Below are 21,723 nucleotides of genomic sequence, written 5' to 3'. Positions count from 1 at the left end.
CAGTTTTACCCAGTTCCTTTCTTGGTATAACTCATTCCTGTGCGTGCTCGGAATGTTTATGGAACGTTGGAATTAGGCAGTTGTTCAGTTGCTAAGTCGTGTTCGACTCTTTGTGACCCCATGGACTGCAGCATGCCAGGCCTCCCTGTCCCTGTCTCCCGGAGTTTGTCCAAGTTCATGTCCTTTGAATCGGTGATGCTATCCAATCCTCTCATCCTCTGCACTAGGCAGAGGAGGTAACACTTTTCTGGTTAGTGCATCCTGCACATCTCAGCTGCCGCAGAGCACAGAAGGTAGACAATGCCCAAATACCTACCACTGCCTGCACTCGACTGACACCTTCACTCTGCCCGGCCCCTTGCCCTCAGGTAGAGTAAGTTCCTGCACTTGTATTCTGGCAGAAACAGTGCCCAGTCCAGGTAAACAGCTCTGGGGCTCCTCTCGGGTCTGGCAGAAGGATCCACTGAATGTACAGAATTGTAATTCAGGTCCTATCACGCTGCACCATCCTGACTTGGAGATGTCACCGATCCCTCCTACCTCTGCTCCAGCTGTGAGCACTTCAGTATCCCCCCCGGTCCCAGTTCTGCTGTGGGGACCAGCAAGTGGGGAGCTCTGCCCCAGCTCAACACTCAACAGTTGGCTGCTAGGAAGCCAGACTCTGAACACCAAGGCATCTCTGAGTTGGAGTTTTCAGGTGACCCACAGAAGGTAGAGAACTGATCCTCTACACCAAGGCCAATGGCAGTGTCAGGGCAGGGGTCTGAGCAGCCTCAAGGCAGGCGTTTGGACAAGACAGGAAATTAAACCTGGGTAGGAGCATGGGGCTCTGAAGTATGATCTTTCCACCCAGCAGCCCTAACTGCTGTGCTGTCGCTCAGTCGTGTCCGACTCTGTGACCCCATGGACTGTAGCCCGCCAGGCTCCTCTGTCGATGGGATTTCCCAGGCAAGAATACTGGAGTGGATCCATTTCCTTCTCCAGGGGATCTTTCTAACCCAGGTCTCCTGCATTGTAGGTGGATTCTTTACCATCTGAGCCACGAGGGAAGCCCAATACCGGAGTATGGGTAGCCTATCCTTTCTCCAGGGGATCTTCCAGACCCAGGAACTGAACCAGGGTCTCCTGCATTGCAGGCAGGTTTCTACCAGCTGGCTACCAGGGAAGCCCCAGCAGACCTAGGGAGGTGTGTTAAATTATGCTGAAACATTAATGGGAATTGAAGGTTCTTACAGTTTTGGGACAGGTGAGGGGTTTTCAAAAAGGAACGAGGGCCGCTCTATCAGCTGCCTCTGAGGAACAAGTGGGCCATATGCGTAACCATTTCCAAGCTCCTCCCCTGCCCAAGGGCACAGGCATCATGCCAGTCGGTCCCCACGGCCTTCTGAAAGAACACAGTTCCACGCACACTACTCTTCAGTGGTCTAGCATTTATTTCACTAGCCCTCGAGGACTCACTAAGTGGTCGGCAAGGAAACCCAACGTCTCAGCATCCCAGTCTCTGTGCTCTACTCTGACTTCCCTCCATGCTGAGACAGCCTGCTCAGGGCATGAGCACTGGCACGGCTTCTCTACTCTTAAGATAGAAAAACAGAGGAAATAAATATCTAGATAAGGCAGATGAGAAGGCTGACACCCCTGGGCCTGACATTAGGAGAATTAGTGTGCTTCTGGTAAGTGAGACAAAGAGCTCGGGGGATGGGTGGTTGGACATGACAGCCAACCTGCTCTGAGTGCCAGCAGATGGCCATGCTCGGGATTCAGGGCACAAAGACCTGCTCAGATGCAGATGAACAAGCGTAGGAGGGCTCAGCTCCAGGAGGATAAAAGTAGGTTCTCCCAAGCCACCTGCACCAGTGACAGCCAGGGAAGGACACCAGGTGTTTGCAGGAGTCACGGGATGGGGCAGGAGACCAGTGGGAGTGATTGAAGGCCACCCACCTTGGAATCAGGGTGCAGCTGCCCTTCCACAGAAACAGAGTCGTCACAGACTGAACCCAACAGGCAGGACGGACGGCTAGATGCAATGAGATCGGGGCAGAGGCCAGAGCGCTGAAAACATGGGGAGCAAATGCCTCCCTCACCAGGTAAGTGGGTCAAGGGCAGGGCTGTGGCCTTCCAAAGGCATCACCCAAGAACCAGAGCCCACAGGTGGAGCTCTGCGGCACGGCGGCTCAGGCTTGTACGCGATACACCTGTGTTTGGGGCCAGGGACCCAGCACATGGTAGAGCGGGGGGGACAGGGGGTAAAGAGGGCATCCCAGAGATACAGAAATTCGCCCTCCCAACTCTGAGGCAGCTTGGAGCAGAGTCCACAGAGGACAGCGGGCACTTGGGGAATCTGTGCTTCAGTGGTGGGCCGTTGTCTTCCCTCGTCTCCGGCCTGCACCTACAGACTGTGGACTGAGTGCAAGCTGTCAGGGGAGCTCCACAGCAGGACGGAGAGAGCTGTTAGGTCACCACAAAAGCCAGCTTCTGGCTGCCCCATGGGAATCACAGCCCTGGGCACCCTATTCGCTGGTGCCTTCAGCCTCTCCCCCACGTACTCTGCACACTCAGAGGCAAGAGGCATGCAGGCGTCTGGCCGAGACGACGCCGTTTTCCAGCACGCCTCCCCTGGATTCACTCTCTGTGACTGCTGAGCAGCTGCAGTCCTGGCAGAGATTCTCCCGGTGGCAGGCCCCACCTCGGGGAGGGCTGTCCCCCTGCAAAGCCAGGGCTGGCCCCCCGGGGGAGCTTCCGGGCCAAAATTCCAGTCAAGCGGCCCCAAGCCGGAAGGTCAGATCTTGGGCCGCCAGCCTTTGATGAACTGCATGATCTTCTTGACCTGCAGCTTGGTCAGGCGGAAGTCATCTGCCAGGATGTCCTCACTGAGCTGCACGAAGATGCTGCCGTCTATGCGCTCTCGGGCAAAGAAGCTGACCACGTCCTCTGAGAGCCCGATGAAACGCAGACTTCGGGAGACCTCCTCCAGGGAGAGTGCAGAGAGGTCAGCGGGGGGCTGCCAGGAGGTGGCTTCTCGGCCTCCCCAAGCCGTGGCCCCATCCCGGGGACTGGCAGGAGGCCCTTCGAGGCGCCCCTGGGTGAGAAGGAGTCGCGCTCCACCAGCCTCAGGGCCCTGCGGGGCCACCGGTGACAGTGGGGCGGGACCCTGCCGCAACACCAAGCCTTCGGGCTCAAAGGCCTTGGGGGGTCCAAGTGGCGAGAGGCCAGGCCCAGGTGCCCCCACGGCTCTGGGCTCCTGACAGCGCAGCAGCTCAGGCTCTGGAGAACTGCCCCGGCCCAGCTCAAAGGGGTCGAAGGGCTCCAGGGAGGGTTCCTGCCACTCAGAGGAGGAAGACGAGGAGGTGGGACAGGAGGAGGCGGAAGCTGCCGAGTAGGCCTGGCCTGGAGAGCCCAGGCCTGGGGAATAAGCGGGGCTGGAGGTAGCCAGGGGACCTGAGGGAACTGCAGGCCCAGAAGAGGCTGCTGAAGGGCCCGTGGGGTAGGCAGGCCCGGAAAAGGGGTTAAGAGCTCCAAACGGAGCAAAGCGTTTCTGGGGGTGGGAGGGCTTGAATGGAGGTGGGCAGCTGTGGTAGGTCTTGGCGGGGGTGTCGGCCCCCAGGAGGGAGGAAGCTCGACTACTCAGGGGCTCCACAAGGGCCCGGGAGGCCTGGCTGGGCTGCGTGGTCGAGGGCAGGGGGCCCGGGGGTGGACGGCTGGAGGACTCGCCCACCTTGCAGTCTCCCCAGGTGCAGGGGTAGCAATAGAGGGAGTAGGCATCGGGTGACGGCGAGCCACTGCCACTTCGGGACCCCGCCCTGCAGACAGAAAGAGACACAGACAGACGGGTAAGCAGAGCAAGAGGGGAACGTGACAGGCACACACATGTGCCACCACAAACCACCATCCCGCTGGGTCACAGAGATCCCAGCCATGCTGGCCCGTCCATCTCCCAGCCCCCAAGGCCTGAGGCCCTCTGAGATTGCTCTATTCTTCCCTCCGGCAACCTGCACTCCAGGAAAAACTAAACTGAACTACACAGAAAATTTTCAACGGCAAGGAGTACTCCATCCTGCAGCAGATCTCAGTCTGGAAGGAAAGAGCCACACTCCCATGCAGGCATCATCATTTAGGTAATCAGCCAACTGAGGCAGGAAGCCCCAGACCCCAAGGGCCCCTCCCTCAGGTTCGGCTCAGCAATATGCACCCTCCAAACCCCAGGGTCTGCAGTCTTCCTCTTCCTCACACTGGCTCCCTTCCCCGCCCTCTCCCCTGCTTCCATCCACCTGAGGCGGCCCGGGACCCAGAGAAGGAAGGGAGGGGCTCACCCATCCTGGAGGCCAGAGGAGTAGTAGGAGAGGCTGGAGCTGGGGGAGTGGACGGGCTGCAGCTTAGGGAAGCGTGGGGGTACTGGGGGGCTACCCGAGAGCCGGCCACTGCCACCCCGCGGGGGCACAGGAGGGGCGTTGAGCAGGCGGCACTCCTCCTTCACCTGCAAGCACAGGGCCAAGATGCCACCCCCGCCTCCAGGCAGCTGGGCAAGGGGGGTGCCTGCGACTGACCCACTTTGCCAAAAGCCGGCCTTGCTACTCAGCCACCCACCCCACCCCTTCTCGTCATCTCCAGCCTGTCAGACTCATCGAGAGTCCACAACACGCACAACTGTCTCGTGCGGCCTTCAAAATCCATCGTGAATGTAAGAAGAAACAGAGAAGTAGACAAAACAACAAGTAGACATATTCCTTCCTCAAGGAAAAGGAGAGAAAGAAGACAAAGGTGTAATAAGAAGGGAAGGAAAAGTATCTGCCATCTGGATCCCTTTCTTATCGGTCAAACACTCAAAGTGGACTCCATGGGATATTAATAGGTGCTGTATATAGTCTGTGGACAAGTTCTGTTGGAAACTTCTGTGTTAAACCCAGATGAATGGGTTTCTGACCTGCAGGACTTCTCGAAGCCTTTATTATAACGGATACTCTGTGGCTCCAAAGTGAGGATGGGGAGAGCTGGGAATCAGACTGTATTTTCTAAACTTTCTTCACCCTAGACCCTTCTTTTCACCAGACAACTTAATGGAGCCTTTGTTCTGTGAAACCTTCTGGGTAACGCTGTTCTAGGCTCATCCCATACTCCATGCGGCTAGGGACCTGCTGGTCTTTGTCCCACAACTCCCAAGGCCATGGTACCCCTTCCTACAAAAGCGCCTGCGTCTCTTTCCTCTTTTTTTTCTCCCCCCTCCCCACCTCTGGCCACCCTCTGTCGCACACCTAGGGGGCTGGAGCCCGAGATGCCAAGGCAGGGGCCCAGGAGAACGAGCTTTCCAAACCCAAACCCTGCCCCGTGGCTGGCCACCTCCCCGGAAGGCCGGGCCCACAGAGCTCAGCGACCGGCCTCCCACCCTCTTCGTCTCCACCGCATCCACTCACCGCCTCGGATTTGGGAGGCACGGGAGGCGGCGCCGCCTCGGGCTCCAGGCGGGGCGGCCCGGCGGCTCCGAAGGAGATGAGGTCGGGCCCCGGGAGCGGCCGGGTCCTGCCCTCGACTAGGCCCTCGGCTGCCTGGTGCGTCCACAGCTCCTCGTAGGGGATCTCGGCGGGCGGCGCGGCGGTCTCGGGCCCGCCGGCCCAGTCGGGGATCACGTACTCCTGGTCGCCGTCGCCTGGTGGGCCGGGGCCGGGGGCGCGGGCGGGCACGAGGGCGCGCGGGGGCGCGGGCAAGCAGAGGCGCGCGCGGCGCGGGCTGGCGCAGTCGTCGGCCAGCTCGGCGGGCGCCTCGCGCACGGCGGTCGAGTACTCGTCCGGGTCGAAGCGCTCGCGACAGTAGGAGGCGCTGTCGCGCACCAGGCGCTCGACGCGCGGGTCCCCGGCCAGGAGGCCCTGCGGCAACGCGAAGCGCGGCGTGTTGGTGAGCAGCAGGAAGTGCAGCGGCGCCGGTCCCTCGCGGCGCAGCGCCAGCCCCAGCACCACTGTTTTGGAGATGATGCTGACCAGCTTGTAGCAGTGGCCCTCCCGCACCGGGTGCAGGTCGTAGGGGTTGCGGGGTGGGCGGCTGGGCACCAGCACGTTCACCGGGAGCCGCACGCGCTCGATAATGGCGCGCACCGTGTGCTCGCCCTCCTGCATCTGCAGCTCCAGCGGGCTGCGCGTGCTGAAGCGGCCCTGGCACTGGAAGGGCAGGCTCAGGCTCTCGTTGGTGCGGTGGTTCATGCAGATGAGGCAGGGCATCTTGCCTTTGATGGGCCTGGCGCCCCCGCCGCCACCCGCGGCCCCCGCGCCCCCCGGGCCGCCGCCGCCGCCCACCCCGGCCAGCGCTCCGGCCCGGCCCAACTTGCGCAGCAGGGTCGTGAAGCGCGAGCGCTCCTTAGTGGTCTTGGCACACAGGATCTCCGCCTGCCCCATGAGAGTGAGCTCGTCACCCGCGTGCAGCGTGAAGTTGTACACCTCGCTATCCTCGCTGAACTCCCCTGACACCACCTGGGGAACCCAGAAACAGAGGGAGGCCTTAGCCCCAGGCGGGGGAAAGCCAGTCCGGGGACCCAGGAGGGCAACCCTTCTTTTGGGGCTTTCCCAAGATCAAGAGCACTGGACTGAGGGCCTGCATTCTGTAGAGGCCACGTGGTCATGGTGGTGCAGCCTCAGAGTTACCTCTTGGAAAGGTAATTATTTTATTTGCTGTAAGAATTGCTGTAAGGATTAAATAGACTATAAAGTAAGTGTTAATCGCTCAGCCATGTCTGACTCTGTGACTCCATGGACTGTAGCCTGCCAGGCTCCTCTGTCCATGGGATTTCCCAGGCAAGAATACTGGAGTGGGTTGTCATTTCCTTCTCCAGGGATAGGACTGGGTCTCCCACATTGCAGACAGATTCATTACCATCTGAGCCACCAGGTAGACTTTACATATACTGAAATACTTTGAAAATATTCAACATACAGCAACGCTTGTATCATTTTTTTACAATTGGGCAATAATAATCCTCCACCTATTCAACAAGACTACTCTGAAGAGGAATGAATTGATGGATAAGAAAGGGGTTTGTAAATAGTAAAGAGCTATCTGTACATTAAGTGGGGGACTGTTTGCACTCCACAGCCACCACCTCCACCAGTAGATGCTAGGATGGCTGCCCTGAAAGATCTCCAAGTCAAGGCATGAACCTCCACACACATACCTCCACACACACTTCCTGCTTCCCCACCTTTTGCAGGAAGTTCTTGGGCCCAGTTCCAGAAAGTTCATACACCTAGCCAAAGACTTTCAGGGGGCTGCCAGAAGCCACACTGTGACACTTCTACCTCACAGAACCTAGCGGGAACCCTCCATCCAGAGTCAGGCTTGCCCCTGAGAATAATGAAACCTGGGGGCACCAGGCCCAGTGCAGAAAGGACTGACCTTGACACTGAAAGTGATGGCTTCCATCACAAAGATGCGATCAGGAAAGACGCTGGCCACCTCCTCCACACTGCTGAAGTACCTCACTGGCTCCCGAACATCCCGGGCCTGCTCCAGGAGCTTGAACTTCCCTGCAAAGGACAGAACGCAGGCTGTTAGGGTGGGCCTGCTTGCTAGGAAGCCTAGCCTGCATCCTGAGAGGCCTCATGTTCCCCACATCTTTGGCCCCTCATCTCAGCCAGTCCCTCTGGAACTCAGGTGGGCAGAAGGGCAGGTTTGCACTAGTGGAAGCTGGTCAGCTGGTTCAAGACTCAGCAGGGAGGTGAGCACGTATTCCTAGCACATAGAGCACAGCCCTTACCCAGTGGAGAGTTTGTGGGTGTGTGACAAGGCCAGCAGCTGTCTGCCTAGAGAAACTCAAGGGCAAACTGGTACCCAAACACTTGACACCAACATTAGTGTGGCAGTGGGGATGCTGATGCCTAGCTTGGTCCCAGCCCAACTCTGATTTGCTGTGACCCAGACAAATCCCTTCCCCTCTCAGGGATTTTGAATCCTCATCTAAAGAAGCTGGAGCAGATGTTTGCAGGCCCTGTCTGAATCTGGCCTCCTGTGTTAGCTTTAGATTGCTAACCCACACTGATGCAATGGGCAAACCAGGGCCCAGCCCCAGGCTTTGGAGGCCCAAGGAGAGCCACTCTGACTCCTGATCTGTTCCCAAACCCTGCTGTGGTCCAACATCCAGCGCCACTGTCCCAGAGGCCTCAGATCTGAGCCCAGCAAGCTGCCTCCCTCAGATGAGGTCTTCCCGATCTGCAGTCCAAGGCTGTGTTTCCACTGGCTCAGCAGAAGCCCCCAGAAGACATGGGCTTTAAAGAATGATGCTAATCTGTAATGCTGACACCCCTCTGTGTTAACTGACCTCACTGGCCACGTACCTTTTATGTGCCCACCTTGTTGTTGTTTAGTTGCTAAGTCGTCCCCACCTCTTCTGCAACCCCAGGGACTGTAGCCCACCAGGTGCCTCTGTCCATGGGATTTCCCAGGCAAGAACACTGGAGTGGGTGGCCACACCCTCCTCCAGGGGATCTGCCTGACCCAGGGATGGAATCCGTGTCTCCTGTATTAGCAAGCAGATTTTTTACTACTGAGTCACCTGGGAAGCCCCATGTGCCCACTTACATGAGCACAAAGACAGGCTGTGAACCAGGCCTCTTTTTAGGCCTTACACAGGAGGAAGAGAGTCTTGTATAGGCTGAGAGAAGACAAGATGACTCTAACTTCTGCAGTGTTTCTGGTGGTTGCTGCCTATCATTTATTCATTCCACAAGCATTTATAGAGCACCTACTGTGTGCCAGACACTAGCCTAGGCCCAATGAGGGGGGCAGATGTGGGTAAGATATGATCTGCCCTCAAGATATCAAATCCAGATCCAGTATGTGACAGCAGGGTGTGACGGGATGGCAGGATGGCCACAACAGACTCAACAAAAGATGAGGAGACCACCAAGTTGGGGGAAATCTGCCTGGCCATGTGGGGGGATCATAAGAATGAATTTTACAGAGTGAACATTCCACACAAAAGAAACGGCATGAGTCAAGACACATGGTCACAGAAGCAAACTGCCTGCCAACATGGTGAGTGCCTGGAGAGTAGGATTTGAGGGGGGTGATGACGGGTAGAGCAGACAGCAACTGGGCTATGAAGAGCTCTGAATGCCATATGGTAGGACTTTATTCCATAAGAATGAAACCCACTGAAGTGTTCTGAGCAAAGAAAGACCAAGATCAAAGGTGAACTCTATAAAGATAACAGGGACACTTAGGTAAATAACCCAGTAACGAGTTCTGGAAAAGAGCAGGGGCATCAGCTGAGGGGAAAGCAAAAAACAAACAGAACAAGGGGTACAGGTTCCAGCAGAGAGCCTCATCAGACTGTGGTGACTGCCGAGTGGCGAGGGAGGAAGGGGTTGCAGCTACCAGCCTGGTCAGAAATGGAGACAGCAGAGCTGTTAACCAAAACTGGGACCCTGGAAGGAACCAGTGGGGAGTGAGAGAGTCAATTCCTACGCAGGTTGATAAGAAATCTGGGGGTCCCCAAGGAGAGAGGGATCTGGGGATCTCAAGGAGGAGAAAAGGACAAACTTTTATTTTTTTCTTCTACATTCCTTAGTCTTAGTCACATAAAACGTTCTTTCCTTTAAGAACTGATGATTACACAACAAACAACTCAGTTTAAACTCTGTACTAAGGAACAAATTTGGAAAACTCAGCAGTGGCCACAGGACTGGAAAAGGTCAGTTTTCATTCCAATCCCAAAGAAAGGCAATGCCAAAGAATGCTCAAACTACTGCACAATTGCACTCATCTCACACGCTAGTAAAGTAATGCTCAAAATTCTCCAAGCCAGGCTTCAGCAGTATGTGAACCGTAAACTTCCAGATGTTCAAGCTGGTTTTAGAAAAGGCAGAGGAACCAGAGATCAAATTGCCAACATCCGCTGGATCATCGAAAAAGCAAGAGAGTTCCAGAAAAACATCTATTTCTGCTTTATTGACTATGCCAAAGCCTTTGAATGTGTGGATCACAATAATCTGTGGAAACTTCTGAAAGAGAGACCACCTGACCTGCCTCTTGAGAAACCTATATACAGGTCAGGAAGCAACAGTTAGAACTGGACATGGAACAACAGACTGGTTCCAAATAGGAAAAGGAGGACGTCAAGGCTGTATATTGTCACCCTGCTTATTTAACTTATATGCAGAATACATCATGAGAAACGCTGGGCTGGAAGAAGCACAAGCTTCTTCCCGGAATCAAGATTGCCGAGAGAAATATCAATAACCTCAGATATGCAGATGACACCACCCTTATGGCAGAAAGTGAAGAGGAACTAAAAAGCCTCTTGCTGAAGGTGAAAGTGGAGAGTGAAAAAGTTGGCTTAAAACTCAACATTCAAAAACGAAGATCATGGCATCTGGTCCCATCACTTCATGGGAAAGAGATGGGAAAACAGTGGAAACAGTGTCAGACTTTATTTTTGGGGGCTCCAAAATCACTGCAGATGGTGACTGCAGCCATGAAATTAAAAGACGCTTACTCCTTGGAAGGAAAGTTATGACCAACCTAGATAGCATATTCAAAAGCAGAGACATTACTTTGGCAACAAAAGTCCATCTAGTCAAGGCTATGGTTTTTCCTGTGGTCATGTATGGATGTGAGAGTTGGACTGTGAAGAAAGCTGAGCGCCGAAGAATGGATGCTTTTGAACTGTGGTGTTGGAGAAGACTCTTGAGAGTCCCTTGGACTGCAAGGAGATCCAACCAGTCCATTCTGAAGGAGATCAGCCCTGGGATTTCTTTGGAAGGAATGATGCTGAAGCTGAAACTCTAGTACTTTGGCCACCTCGTGCGAAGAGTTGACTCATTGGAAAAGACTCTGATGGTGGGAGGGATTCGGGGCAGGAGGAGAAGGGGACGACAGAGGATGAAATGGCTGGATGGCATCACTGACTCGATGGAAGTGAGTCTGAGTGAATTCCAGGAGTTGGTGATGGACAGGGAGGCCTGGCGTGCTGGGATTCATGGGGTCACAAAGAGTCAGACACGACTGAACTGACTGAACTGAAGGATTATATGACAACAATGTATCCTGCTTGAGGACAGTTTCTCCTTCCTGAAAACCTTCTGGCTAATCCTGTTATCTTAAAATGTAAATTCTGGGAGTGGGTCTAGTAAGAGCTTTACAACCTTGAGACATGCTTTTGATTTATTATAATAACTAATTTACATAACTCCTGATGTCTATGTCAGAAGCTTTCTCTGTCCCTTGTCATACTTTAATAAAACTCTGCTACACAAAAGCTCTTGAGTGATCAAGCCTGGTCCCTAGTTCCAAAGCTAAATCTTCTTCAGAGATCATGAATCCAACACCGTGCACCGTAAGCTATCAGAAGCATGGGCCAAACTGGGGAAGCCAAATGAGGCCCTGCAGGTGGTGCTCCTAGGGCAGGCAGGTGAGCATGTGGGTGCAGGGCTTGGGGAAGTGTAGTCAGAAGTAATAGAAGATCACCGGCCCACAGGAGGCAGTGTCAGCTGTGGGGCAGGCCAGATAGCTCAGGGAAAAGGAAGAAAAAAGGATCCCAACCCATCGGGGACCCCCTTCCCAGAGAAATCCCACAGTGTACTCCTAGCAGGAACACACACAGCATTGTATATACAACATGGGGGTTGTGGTGGGTTCAAAGCCCAACCAGAACCCAGATAGAGACACCTGTACTAATGCAGGGTGTGCAGAGCAGAGAGCCCAGGCAGCGCCTGCAGCGTCAACATCTAAAAGCAGGAAAAGGGAGAATCAAGAGAGGGGGAAATGCCCAGAGAAAGCCAGAGGGAATGCATCCCATCCCTACCCCGCACCCTGCTCCAACTACTCCGAGACCCTGGTGGAAAGAGGCCTCAGATGAGCCACAGCCCTAGAGGGCAGCAGGGATACCCTGGGGAGGGGACCGAGCAGGTCAGGAATCACAGGTCTGCCACCATCCAAGAGTGGCCCCCTTCCCTCATCCAGTCGCCGCCCCCATATCCACACACAACTACCACCACCCCCACCCCCACCACCAATTCCAACCAGCCAGGCAGGGAGAAATGCCCACTGCCCGCTGTGGGGAGAGCTGGAGCCAAGTCAGGGCTAGAGCCGGGGGAGGATGTGGCAGGGAAGATCAATGTAACCATGGTAGCCAGCACCACCCCCTCCGCCGCAGCCTGAGCCCAGCACCGGTCATCACTGCCGGGAGGAAGGAAAGAAGACCTCTGGGGAGTGATGCTTTGGCCCCTGGAAGCCTTCTCCTCCCTCTGCGGCCCCACTGGGGGCAGCTTCCTCTCCTGCCTTCCCCCTACAAGAGACAAGAGGTCTTCCCCCCCGACCCCCGCGGCTCTAGGGACCTGCCCCACCCTGGCCTGTCCCTCCTCCCTGCCCGAGACTCCCAAAGCACATAATCGCGGTCCTGACCGTCCCTTCCAGCTGGGTCTTGTTTGTCACCGCTCCCTGCCAGCACCTGACCCAGAGCAGATGCTCCTTAAAGAATGGTGGGTAAATGCACAGACTTGACAGTCGGACAGACCTGGTGTCACCTGCCACCTGTATGGTCTTGAGCAAATTATTTAATCGCTATAGGCTTCAGTTTTCCTATCGGTAAAATGGAAGCATACAACTTGGCTCACGCGGTGCTCCGCGGGTCCCAGAGAAGGCCGGTCTCCCTGCCTCCCCCGGGGGTGAACCTTGGCCTGGAGACCCGGGTCCCCAGCAGCGCCCCCTACCCGACTCGGGACCAGGCACCGCCCTGAGCGCTCCTCCCCGCTCCTTACCCCACCCCACCCGGCCCACCGCGGCGGCTCTCTCCGAGGTCCGCAGCCTCCGCCCCCGCCCGCCCGCCCGCCAGCCCGCCCGCGCTATTACTAATTCATTAGGAGGAACCAGCGTCGGGCTGTGCACTCAGAGCTTCCTCGTAAACCTGCCGGCGGCCCCTCCCCCTTCCCCTCCTAGGGGGGCTTCGGCCTCCCTACCCCAGCCCCACAACCAGGCGGGGCGCAAGCAGCCCACCGGAAAGATGGGTCAGGGATGCGAAACCTCGGCTAGCCAGCTGTCACCCCATGATCACCACCATACACAGTCAAGAGGCCACCCAAAGTGATGGGGGGAAAGAGCCAGGAGCCCCGTGGACCCACAGTTCCCTAGGAGACTCTGAATCTCGGTTTCCCTGATTTGTTTGGTTTTTATTGGCAGCGGGGTCTTATTCCCCGACCAGGGATGGAACCCGCGGCCACTGCAGTGGAAGGGCAGAGTCTTAACCACTGGAGCACCAGGGAAGTCCCCCAGTCTTTGCTTTTTTGTCCCAATGAGATGACCTGGGACTTTTCCCTGGACCAATGCCAAATACCCAGGCTGGGAAGTTTCTAGCTTGGGCAGGCCTTCCCAGGGGCCCCAGGACAGAACCCTAGGTCAGAAAGATACTTGAGTTTCCTCATCTTCAAAATGGGGTGTGGGGACTACAGGGGTGTGGGAACTACAACAAGTTCACGGGGTGCTGTAAAAAGCGGAAGCCCTCTAAAGGGTTTGGTCCTGTCCCACAGACTCAGGGGAGAACCAGGCAGGGCCAGAGGGGGAACAGCAGACCTGTGAGGAAGCTGCTGGGAGCCTTCCCAGCTTCAAGGATTCCAACCTTTGTTGCAGGGTGAAAGTAAAAATCGCTCTGTCATGTTTGACCCTTTGCAACCCCATGGACTGTAGCCGCCAAGCTCTTCTGTCCATGGAATTCTCCAGGCAACAGTACTGGAGTAGGTTGCCATTCCCTTCTCCAGGGGATCTTCCCAACCCAGGGATCGAAACCAGGTCTCCCACATTGCAGGCGGATTCTTCACTATCTGAGCCACCAGGGAAGCCCTGTTTCGGGGTGGGTAGCAGTTAAACACAGAACTGATCTAACTCCTAACTCCTGGAGCTCTGTTAGACTTCCTCACAGGGTTGCTGTGAGGCTGTGATGGTGACAAAGCTCTGCCCAGTGTCTGGAAAGCAGCACATGTTGATACACAGGAGCTGTGGGCTCCTGGGTTTGCATAGTGGCATCTCTGGGCTGACGGCGACCAGTGTTGCACCCTTCTCATTCAGGGAACAACAACCCTGCATCCCTGATGTGGCAGCCAGCACCAGCCCAAAGATCGAGATGCCTGGGTGCTAGCCCTTGCTCTTCCGTGTGACCCTGGGCAAGTCATTTCCCTTCCTAGGCCTCTGTTCCATCCTGCGTAAAATGAAAGGGCTTCTTTTTTTAGAAGCAGAATCCTTTCTTCAAACAAAATCTTTAGGACATCAGCATCACATATAAAATAGATAAAAGTAAATATTCATTGTTGTTTAATTGCTAAGTTGTGTCCAACTCTTTGCACCCCCAAGCTCCTCTGTCCATGGGGTTTCCCAGGCAAGAGTACTGGAGTGGGTTGCCATTTCCTTCTCCAGGGGATCTTCCTGACCCAGGGACCGAACTCAAGTCTCCTAGGTCTCCTACACTGGCAGTTGGGTTCTTTACCACTGAGCCACCAGGGAAGCCCTGGTCTCAAGCATAATTTTATTAAAAGTTTTTAAATTTTAGCATTCACTTAAGAGTCAATCAATGGGGACTTCCCTGGTGGCACAGTGGTTAAGACTTTGCCTTCCAGTGCAGGGGGTATTGGTTTGATCCCTGATGGGGAACTTAGATCTCACATGCCTTGGTGCCAAAAAATCAAAACATGAAACATAAGCAATATTGTAACAAATTCAATGGAGACTTTAAAAAAAAAAGTCAATCAATGAAAACAATAAATTTAACACAAGCATCGGAAAAACAGGATTAAGGCTAGCAGATGCAGCCATATAATCAGCCTGGGCATCCCTTTGTTTCTATGTCTTTGGGTTGCGCAATACTGAAAGAATCCCGGCAGGAGATATTTTCTTTGAGGGTCTGTACAAAAAGGGTTAATGAGGCAGATTGTGGTACACACCAAATGTCTCTAGTCGGGGTTTAAGGTTTGACTTGTAGTGGTATGAGGGTGTGGATTTTTTTAATCATTAGTTTCAAATCTACTTTAAAATGGGAATCAAAGGTTTGCAACCAGAAACCCGGGGCTTCACAGACCAGTACGAAAACCACTGGACCCTAACTCTAACCCTGACTTTAGTCACCACCACCCCCGCCCCGCCCCCACTCATCAGCCATGCCCTCGCTCATCCCTGCAGCTCTAAAGAAAAGCCAGTCACCAGCATCCAGTGCCCAAGACTTCCTGCACCCATCCCCCTGCCTACAGCCCCCACTGGCTCTGTGCCATCTGTCCCTGGGCACACCTGGGTACTGCAGGGGGATGTCAATCTTGGGCCCGATGACGTAGTGGCCCTCCTCCAGGGTGTGGGCTGTCACCGTGGTCCACTGGCGGCAGGAATGAATGAGCAGGATGTCTCGCTCACTGACGCCCTCAGCATACTCCCCTGGGAGGGGGCAGGCGGACAGAGGAGGGAGGAGAGAAAAGAGAACATCAGGAGGGGCAGAGAGACAGGGTGACCTCCTCACCGAGACACCGCCCGAGGACAGCTCTCCACGATCCCTGTCCGGGCCAGCAATGCTCCAGGGATGGGGGCTGCCACCTGTGAGCTTGGGGCTGAATCAGGCCCCGTCTCTCAGGGCTCAGGCTTCCGATGGGGCCTCAGAAACCAACGCTGCCTCCATCCTGCATTTATCCTTCGACTGGACTGCCTGCTGTCCCAGTCCGTGTGCTGGAGCCAGGGACTCCTCCCTCCAGGAGCCCTGAGGCCCAGGGGGCAGGAGGTGGGGAGAGATGTGAACAGAGGATGCGGGCCCAGTTTGAGGCACTGAATGGAGGCAGTCTGAGCTCTCACAGAAGGGGCAGCAAACTAGTTGGGGGGGGGGAGGGGCAGGAGGGAGGATGGGAGACAGTGCTGAGCAGCAGACACTTGGGCTGGACCTCAGAACCACAACTCACACCAGCAGAATTCTCAGCCGCGAATCAGCTCCTGGGCCAGTCAGCTCCTGGCCCCCGCCTTGTTGGGGGCCCAGAGAGGGCTAAGAAGGGGTCGTCCGTTGTGGAGTCCAGAGCTGTGGGTCACTTGGGTCAGGAGAATGGCGGGGCTTAGAGGAGCTGATTCACGGCTCCCTTGGGCAGCCCCTTCCTTCTCTCCCACTGCCACAGACAGGCTCCTTCATCCAAGGGACCCCAAAGGAGAGGGAACCTTTGGGGTCTCAGATACCCTCTGGCCCCACCTCAGAGAAGCTGCTTCTTGGCATTCCTTCTCAGAGCCCTTCACCTCCCAGTTTGTGGGACACAGTGATGAAGGCCAGAGCAGGGCGGGGGTGGGGGTGGATTTAGAAGCGGAGGAGGATAGTCCTGGGGGAAGCTGCACTGGGGCAAAGGTGTTAGGAGGGGCCGGGGCCCCAGAGGCTCCAACCCCAGCAACAGTTTCCAGGAGAGCAGGAGGCTGGCCCAGCTTCCAGGAGGCCTTGGAGCCGTTTCCTGGATGCAGCTGGTGGGTAGGGTGGGGGTGGGGGACGCTCCCTCCAACACAACTTAATAAATTTCTGCCACCCAACCAAATGGGAAATGGTTTACTCTGATGGCTGGGGACTCCCTGAAGTGTGTGCATTTGATGGGGGGAGAGGAGTGGGGGGGCGGAGATGTGTTCAGGACCTTCAGGGAGGGCCTGGCTCTCACCACGTATATGTGTATATCTGGTTGGGAGTGTGGGGCTTTCTCCTCAACTCCTCACCTGGAGCAGAGAAAGTTCTCCTACTCCGTAACCTCCTCTTAGAGCTCTCTTAAGCCCCCGCCTGCCTTTCCAAGGGATGCAGGCCACAGCCACACAGGACACACTCCAACCATGGATCAAGGTCACCAACAGTGGAGTCAGCACAGCCACCTGGATCACAGCGATAGGGGCTTGTCACCCCTATGACGCAACTCAGTCTCACAGTCACACTAATGCACGGGCCAAGACATACTTTTGATCACGTATTCACAACTCACAATTTTGATAACAAAAGGTGACCACAGCCATAGCCACCACTGTCACAGACAGATGGCTGGGCCATTACACCAGTTGCTCATGCTTTCATTCATTCATTCAATCCTTCCATAATCTTTGTTAGGCAGGATGCCCTACCTCAAAGAGCCCGCAGCCCAGTAGGAGGACAATAAACTGACCATTGTAACGGGTGCACAGCAGGAGACAAGACAACGGGCCAGAGGTCAGGGGAGCCCAAAGGAGGCTTGCCTGTCCTCAAAAGAGACCCCCAGGAGGGAAAGATGCCAACTAGGATGCATGGGAAAGTGGCCAGGCACGACCTAGGACCAGCATATTCCATTCACACCCAGACACACACACGGCTTTGCTGTTGACATCGGCATCACACGCTGATGATGGGCGACAAGACACCGGACCGCCAGGCACCCCTACCCGACGGCCCAGGCATAGATGCTTCACGGAGCCCGCTCCTGGACACGCTGACACTCGCTGTACCCGCTCCGGGCCGCCGCGGGTCGGCGGAGAGGCTGCTGGCCCCAGCGGAGAGGAGACGAGCCTGAAGCCGCGGGCCGCATTAGCATTCAGGGAAGCGAGTGTGCCAACGCGGGCCAAACCCCTATTCTTCTCACACACAAAACCCCCGGCCTGGCTGCCAGCCCCGGCTCCCGCCCCTCCCCCAGCCAAGCGGCCCCCTTTTCCTGAAACGGTCCCCTTGCTCTGGGCAGCCTCCGGGCACCCCTCTCGGCCCCCCAAACATCAGCAGAGCAACCTGGCCCCCCGGGGCCCCAAGGAGAAGTGGAGCAAGACGTGGGAAGGGCCGGGGGTGGGGGGCTTGGGGGCGCGCCCGGAGGGATAACTCGCTCCTTCAGGCCCAGAGGTGGCCTGCCAGTCCGCGGGGGCGGAGGCTGCCCACCACCCCCCGGCCGCGAAACGAGGGTTCGAGAAGAGTCCCAAGAGGGCTGGGGTGGGGGTGGGAGGCGGCGGCAGTGTGAAGACAAGAGTCCGAGGCCCAGGGATGCGGGAGGATCGAGGTGAGAGGCCAGAGACAAAGAGATGGAGGGGGGCGCGGCCTGGACGGGGGTCCGAGGGCGCCAAGAGAAGGGGGTGCACCGACGGGGCGCGCTGGGTGGCTCCGCCAGGCTCCGGGGTCCAGCGAGGCCGGAGAGCTCTCTCCGGGGCCCGGCTCCAGTCCCTGTCCCAGGTTTCTGTCCCTGTGCCCGTCCGCGGGGCCCGGGAGGAGGCATCCCCTCGCTTTCTGGACCCCGGGTCTCCCGGGAGGCGCGCCGAGAACAGAGCGAGGTCCGGGCGGAGGAGCGGGAGGGCAGGGGCCGCATCCTCACGGCCCCGCTGGCACCTGCCGGGAGAGCCCCCCGCGGCCCCTCTCCCCAGCATCCCCGGTACCTGGCCCGAGGCAGGCGAGCGTGGGCAAGCGGCAGCGGCTGACGATGAGGTCCAGCGGGAAGGCGCCCATGCTCCAGCGCAGGCCGGCCAGCCCGGCCGCCAGCTTCTCCATGGCATGGGAGCCCCAGGGTCGCCGTCCCGGGGCCCCGACGACCGGTCCGGTGCGGCCCGGGCTCCCGCGCCCGCCGCCACCTCCTGGGGCCGCCGCGGCGCTCCCCGCCTGGCCGCCCGGCCCGGGGCTGCGGGCGTCACGTGGCCGGCCTCCCCGCGGGGCGCGGGCCCCCGCCACCCGCCCCTCGCCCCACCTCCCGGCCTCCAAGTCCCGCCTCCCCGCCCGCCGGGTTCCCTCGCCCCCTCCCCGAGCGTCCAGGTGACAGGCGGGGACCGGCGACCCCAGGCGGGCGCCCGGAGGGTAATCGAGGACGCGAAGCGGCATCTGCGGGGTCGGGCTCTGCTTCCCCGGCCAGCGTGTTGGGATACCCGCTTCCCTGCCACGAGCAGAGCCAGTCCGAGCCCGCAGGTGCCCCCCGGCCTCCGGGAATCGCCTCCCGTCCCGCTCCGGGTCCTGGCTTCGCTTCCTAAATCTTCTGCCCATAGTTCAGCCGCTGCGATCCCAGACTCGTATCACCTCCAAGGTGGTTGCTGCCTCCTATCACCTCCAGATTCACACATCCTGGTACGGCCGCCTTATTAACTCCATTTTACTGATGAGCAAACTGAGACTCAGAGAGGTCAAGTGGCCGCTCGATTTGAAGCCAGGTTTGACTACAAGTGGCTTCCCTGGTAACTCAGTTGGTAAAGAATCCACCTGAAATCCAGGAGACCCCGGTTCGATTCCTGGGTGGGGAAGATCCACTGGAGAAGGGATAGGATACCCACTCCAGTATTCTTGGGCTTCCCTTATGACTCAGCTGGTAAAGAATCCACCTGCAATGGGGGAGACCTGGATTCAATCCCTGGGTTGGGAAGATCCTTTGGAGAAAGGAAAGGCTACCCACTCCAGTATTCTGGCCTGGAGAATTCCATGGACTGTATAGTCTATGGGGTCACAAAGAGTCGGACAAGACTGAGCAACTTTCACTTTCACTTGACTACAAGTCCCACTGCCTTCCCAGGTAGTCACCTAAGCCTAATACCACCCCTCTGCCCTCACCAAAGAGCCCTTTCCAAGTTCCCAGCCCTTTCTCACCGATTGTCACCAGTCCTGTGAGCCAGATGACTCCAGCATAGACACAGGCTGGTGCTGAAAGGGCTCCATGGACGCTAGTCCTCAGCCTGGGTACCCCGCCCCCCAATACATACACACAAACCTTCTCTTTGGAGATGACTGACATCCCACATATGGTGACCTGAACCCCAAGAGAGATGGCACCAGATAAAATGGACACAACTTCTCAGCCGGAAGGGACATTTCGCATCACTGTTCAATCTCCATCTTTTGCAGAGGAAAGAAACGGGAGATGCCAAGAGCAGAAATGCTTTGTTTCTAAGGTCACAGAGCAGGAAAGAAACAGAGCTCTGACTGGAAGATAGTTTTCATCCAGACTGGGACACTTTTGAGAGTGAAGGAAGTGCTAACAGGGACAATTGGCATAAACCAGGATGGCAAGTGTAAAGCAGGGTCGGACCATAGGGCCACCCTATCCCTGAGAGAGCCCTCTGAGCCCTTATGTAGATGCCACATCACACCATTCCTGGTTCACTTCAGCTCTAGACCTGGTCTCCAGCTAAGCCCTGCTACCCGCCAGAGTGATTCACAGGCATTCCATTTCAACAATCACACTTGAATTTGGTCCTCTTTTATTTTCTATCCTAACTAAGGCCATCACCTTTCACCTGGTTCCCCTCACCTGGAACTCTTCTTAATCCTTATAACCAACTGGTCACCAAGTCCTGGCGATTCTGCTTCTGCCACTTGTCGTCTGGCCCTTCCTCCTCTCTGACTCTGCTGTTGCAGCCTGTCTTCAGTTCCTCCTCTGATGTCTTTCCTCCCTTTGTATTTCGTACCGAAGTCACTCTGGATTTGGGCTGAATCTGAGACTGCACAGGTGTGAGACATCAAGCAGAGCTACCTAACTGGTTGCTACCTGGTTGCCCACCCTCTAAATGTTGTAGAATGTTCCAGAACCTTTCTAGTGCTTTTTAACCATTGGCAGATCTCCAGGGACCTCAGTGTGCCCAAACATATACATCCCTTCATTTGTTTAGGGCTCAAGAGTCATGTGGGAAGGAACTCAGCTTCTCTCAGATCTGTCCCTGGGCTGAGATGGCTGGAAGGCAGCTGGCAGCACGGAATGCAGAGAAGCACCTGGAGGGAGGAGGATACTCACAGAGAGGCCAAAGTGGGCGTGGGGTCTGGAAGCGAGAGCCAGGGGCCTGGATGGTGTGTGAGGCTGCGCCTGAGTTTCACCCTCCGGGAGACTCTGTGTGGGAGACAGAGAGGTCTGAGGGGAGGAGGCAAGAGCTGGTTCACTGGGGTCCCAGCTGCTCTGCTATGTGTTCCCCCTCCGACAAGGTGGATGGTGACAAGTAGAAAGGACATACCACAGGTCAGGTATTTGGAGGAGGAGGCTGGGAAGGGGGGTTGGCCCTGGCAGAGGCCCACTGTTGGCTCAGAGGCCAGGCTGTGGCAGAGGCTGGCCAAGCTGCCCGTAAGTGGGCAGAGTGGTCAGTGGAGTAGAAAGATGGTGAAAGTGGGCAGCAGCAGCTTGGGTTATGTGTAAAACAACTCTACTCCACCCCATCTAAAAGGACTGATGAACTTCTCTGAGCCCATGAACTCCGAAAGGACAGAGAACATCTGGCTAAGCACCTCTGAGAAGTCTAGGAAATGGTGTATCCAATTTTGCTTTCAGAAAATTTTATTTTTTTTTAAGATTTTTTTGATGGGCACCATTTTTAAATCCTTTATTAAATTTGTTACAATAGTGCTTCTGTTTTAGGTTTTGGTTTTTTGGTTGCACAGCATGTAGAATCTCAGTTCCCCCCGCCAGGGATCAAAATTGCACCCCCTGCGTTGGAAGGCGACGTCTTAACCGCCAGGAAAGTCCCCAGAAAATTTTAACTGTAAACTAGAGATAATAGTATTATGAATCCCCCTGTACTCTTCTGCCGGACGCCCGGTGGGGCCCAGCGGGACCCTCCCCCAACTCGGAGAGGGGAGGCGCTGTCCATGGTTACCAGTCCATGGCTGATCATATTTATTTCTCCTCCTTATCAAATTTCTAAAAAATAGCTTTATTGAGACATAATTCACATACTATACAATTCACGCATTTAAAGTGTACAATTTCAGTGTTTTTAGTATAGTCACCATACTGTGCCACCATCACCATGATCTAATTTTCAAACAAATCATCCTTCCCTAAAAGACATTGCTAACCATTA

At 56.1% G+C, this 21,723-nt stretch overlaps 1 protein-coding gene across 1 annotated transcript; it reads right to left on the bottom strand.

Annotated features, from left to right (window-relative positions):
- Positions 1–1,413: 1,413 nt before the first annotated feature.
- Positions 1,414–18,269, bottom strand: GAREM2 (GRB2 associated regulator of MAPK1 subtype 2). The gene is made up of 7 exons (XM_070380193.1): positions 17,565–18,269; positions 17,368–17,491; positions 15,247–15,387; positions 7,375–7,505; positions 5,409–6,482; positions 4,311–4,474; positions 1,414–3,800 (listed from the first exon to the last, which is right to left on the bottom strand). Exons 1-7 carry the CDS (start codon positions 18,267–18,269, stop codon positions 2,780–2,782), a joined length of 3,360 nt encoding a protein of 1,119 aa, XP_070236294.1. The 3' UTR covers positions 1,414–2,779.
- Between the last annotated feature and the right edge of the window lie 3,454 nt (positions 18,270–21,723).

Source organism: Bos mutus, chromosome 11 (assembly GCF_027580195.1).
Source record: "Bos mutus isolate GX-2022 chromosome 11, NWIPB_WYAK_1.1, whole genome shotgun sequence".
In the NCBI taxonomy this organism is placed as follows: domain Eukaryota; kingdom Metazoa; phylum Chordata; class Mammalia; order Artiodactyla; family Bovidae; genus Bos; species Bos mutus.
The sequence above is the reverse complement of the archived record's forward strand: the minus strand, read 5'-3'. Positions and strand labels throughout refer to the sequence as shown.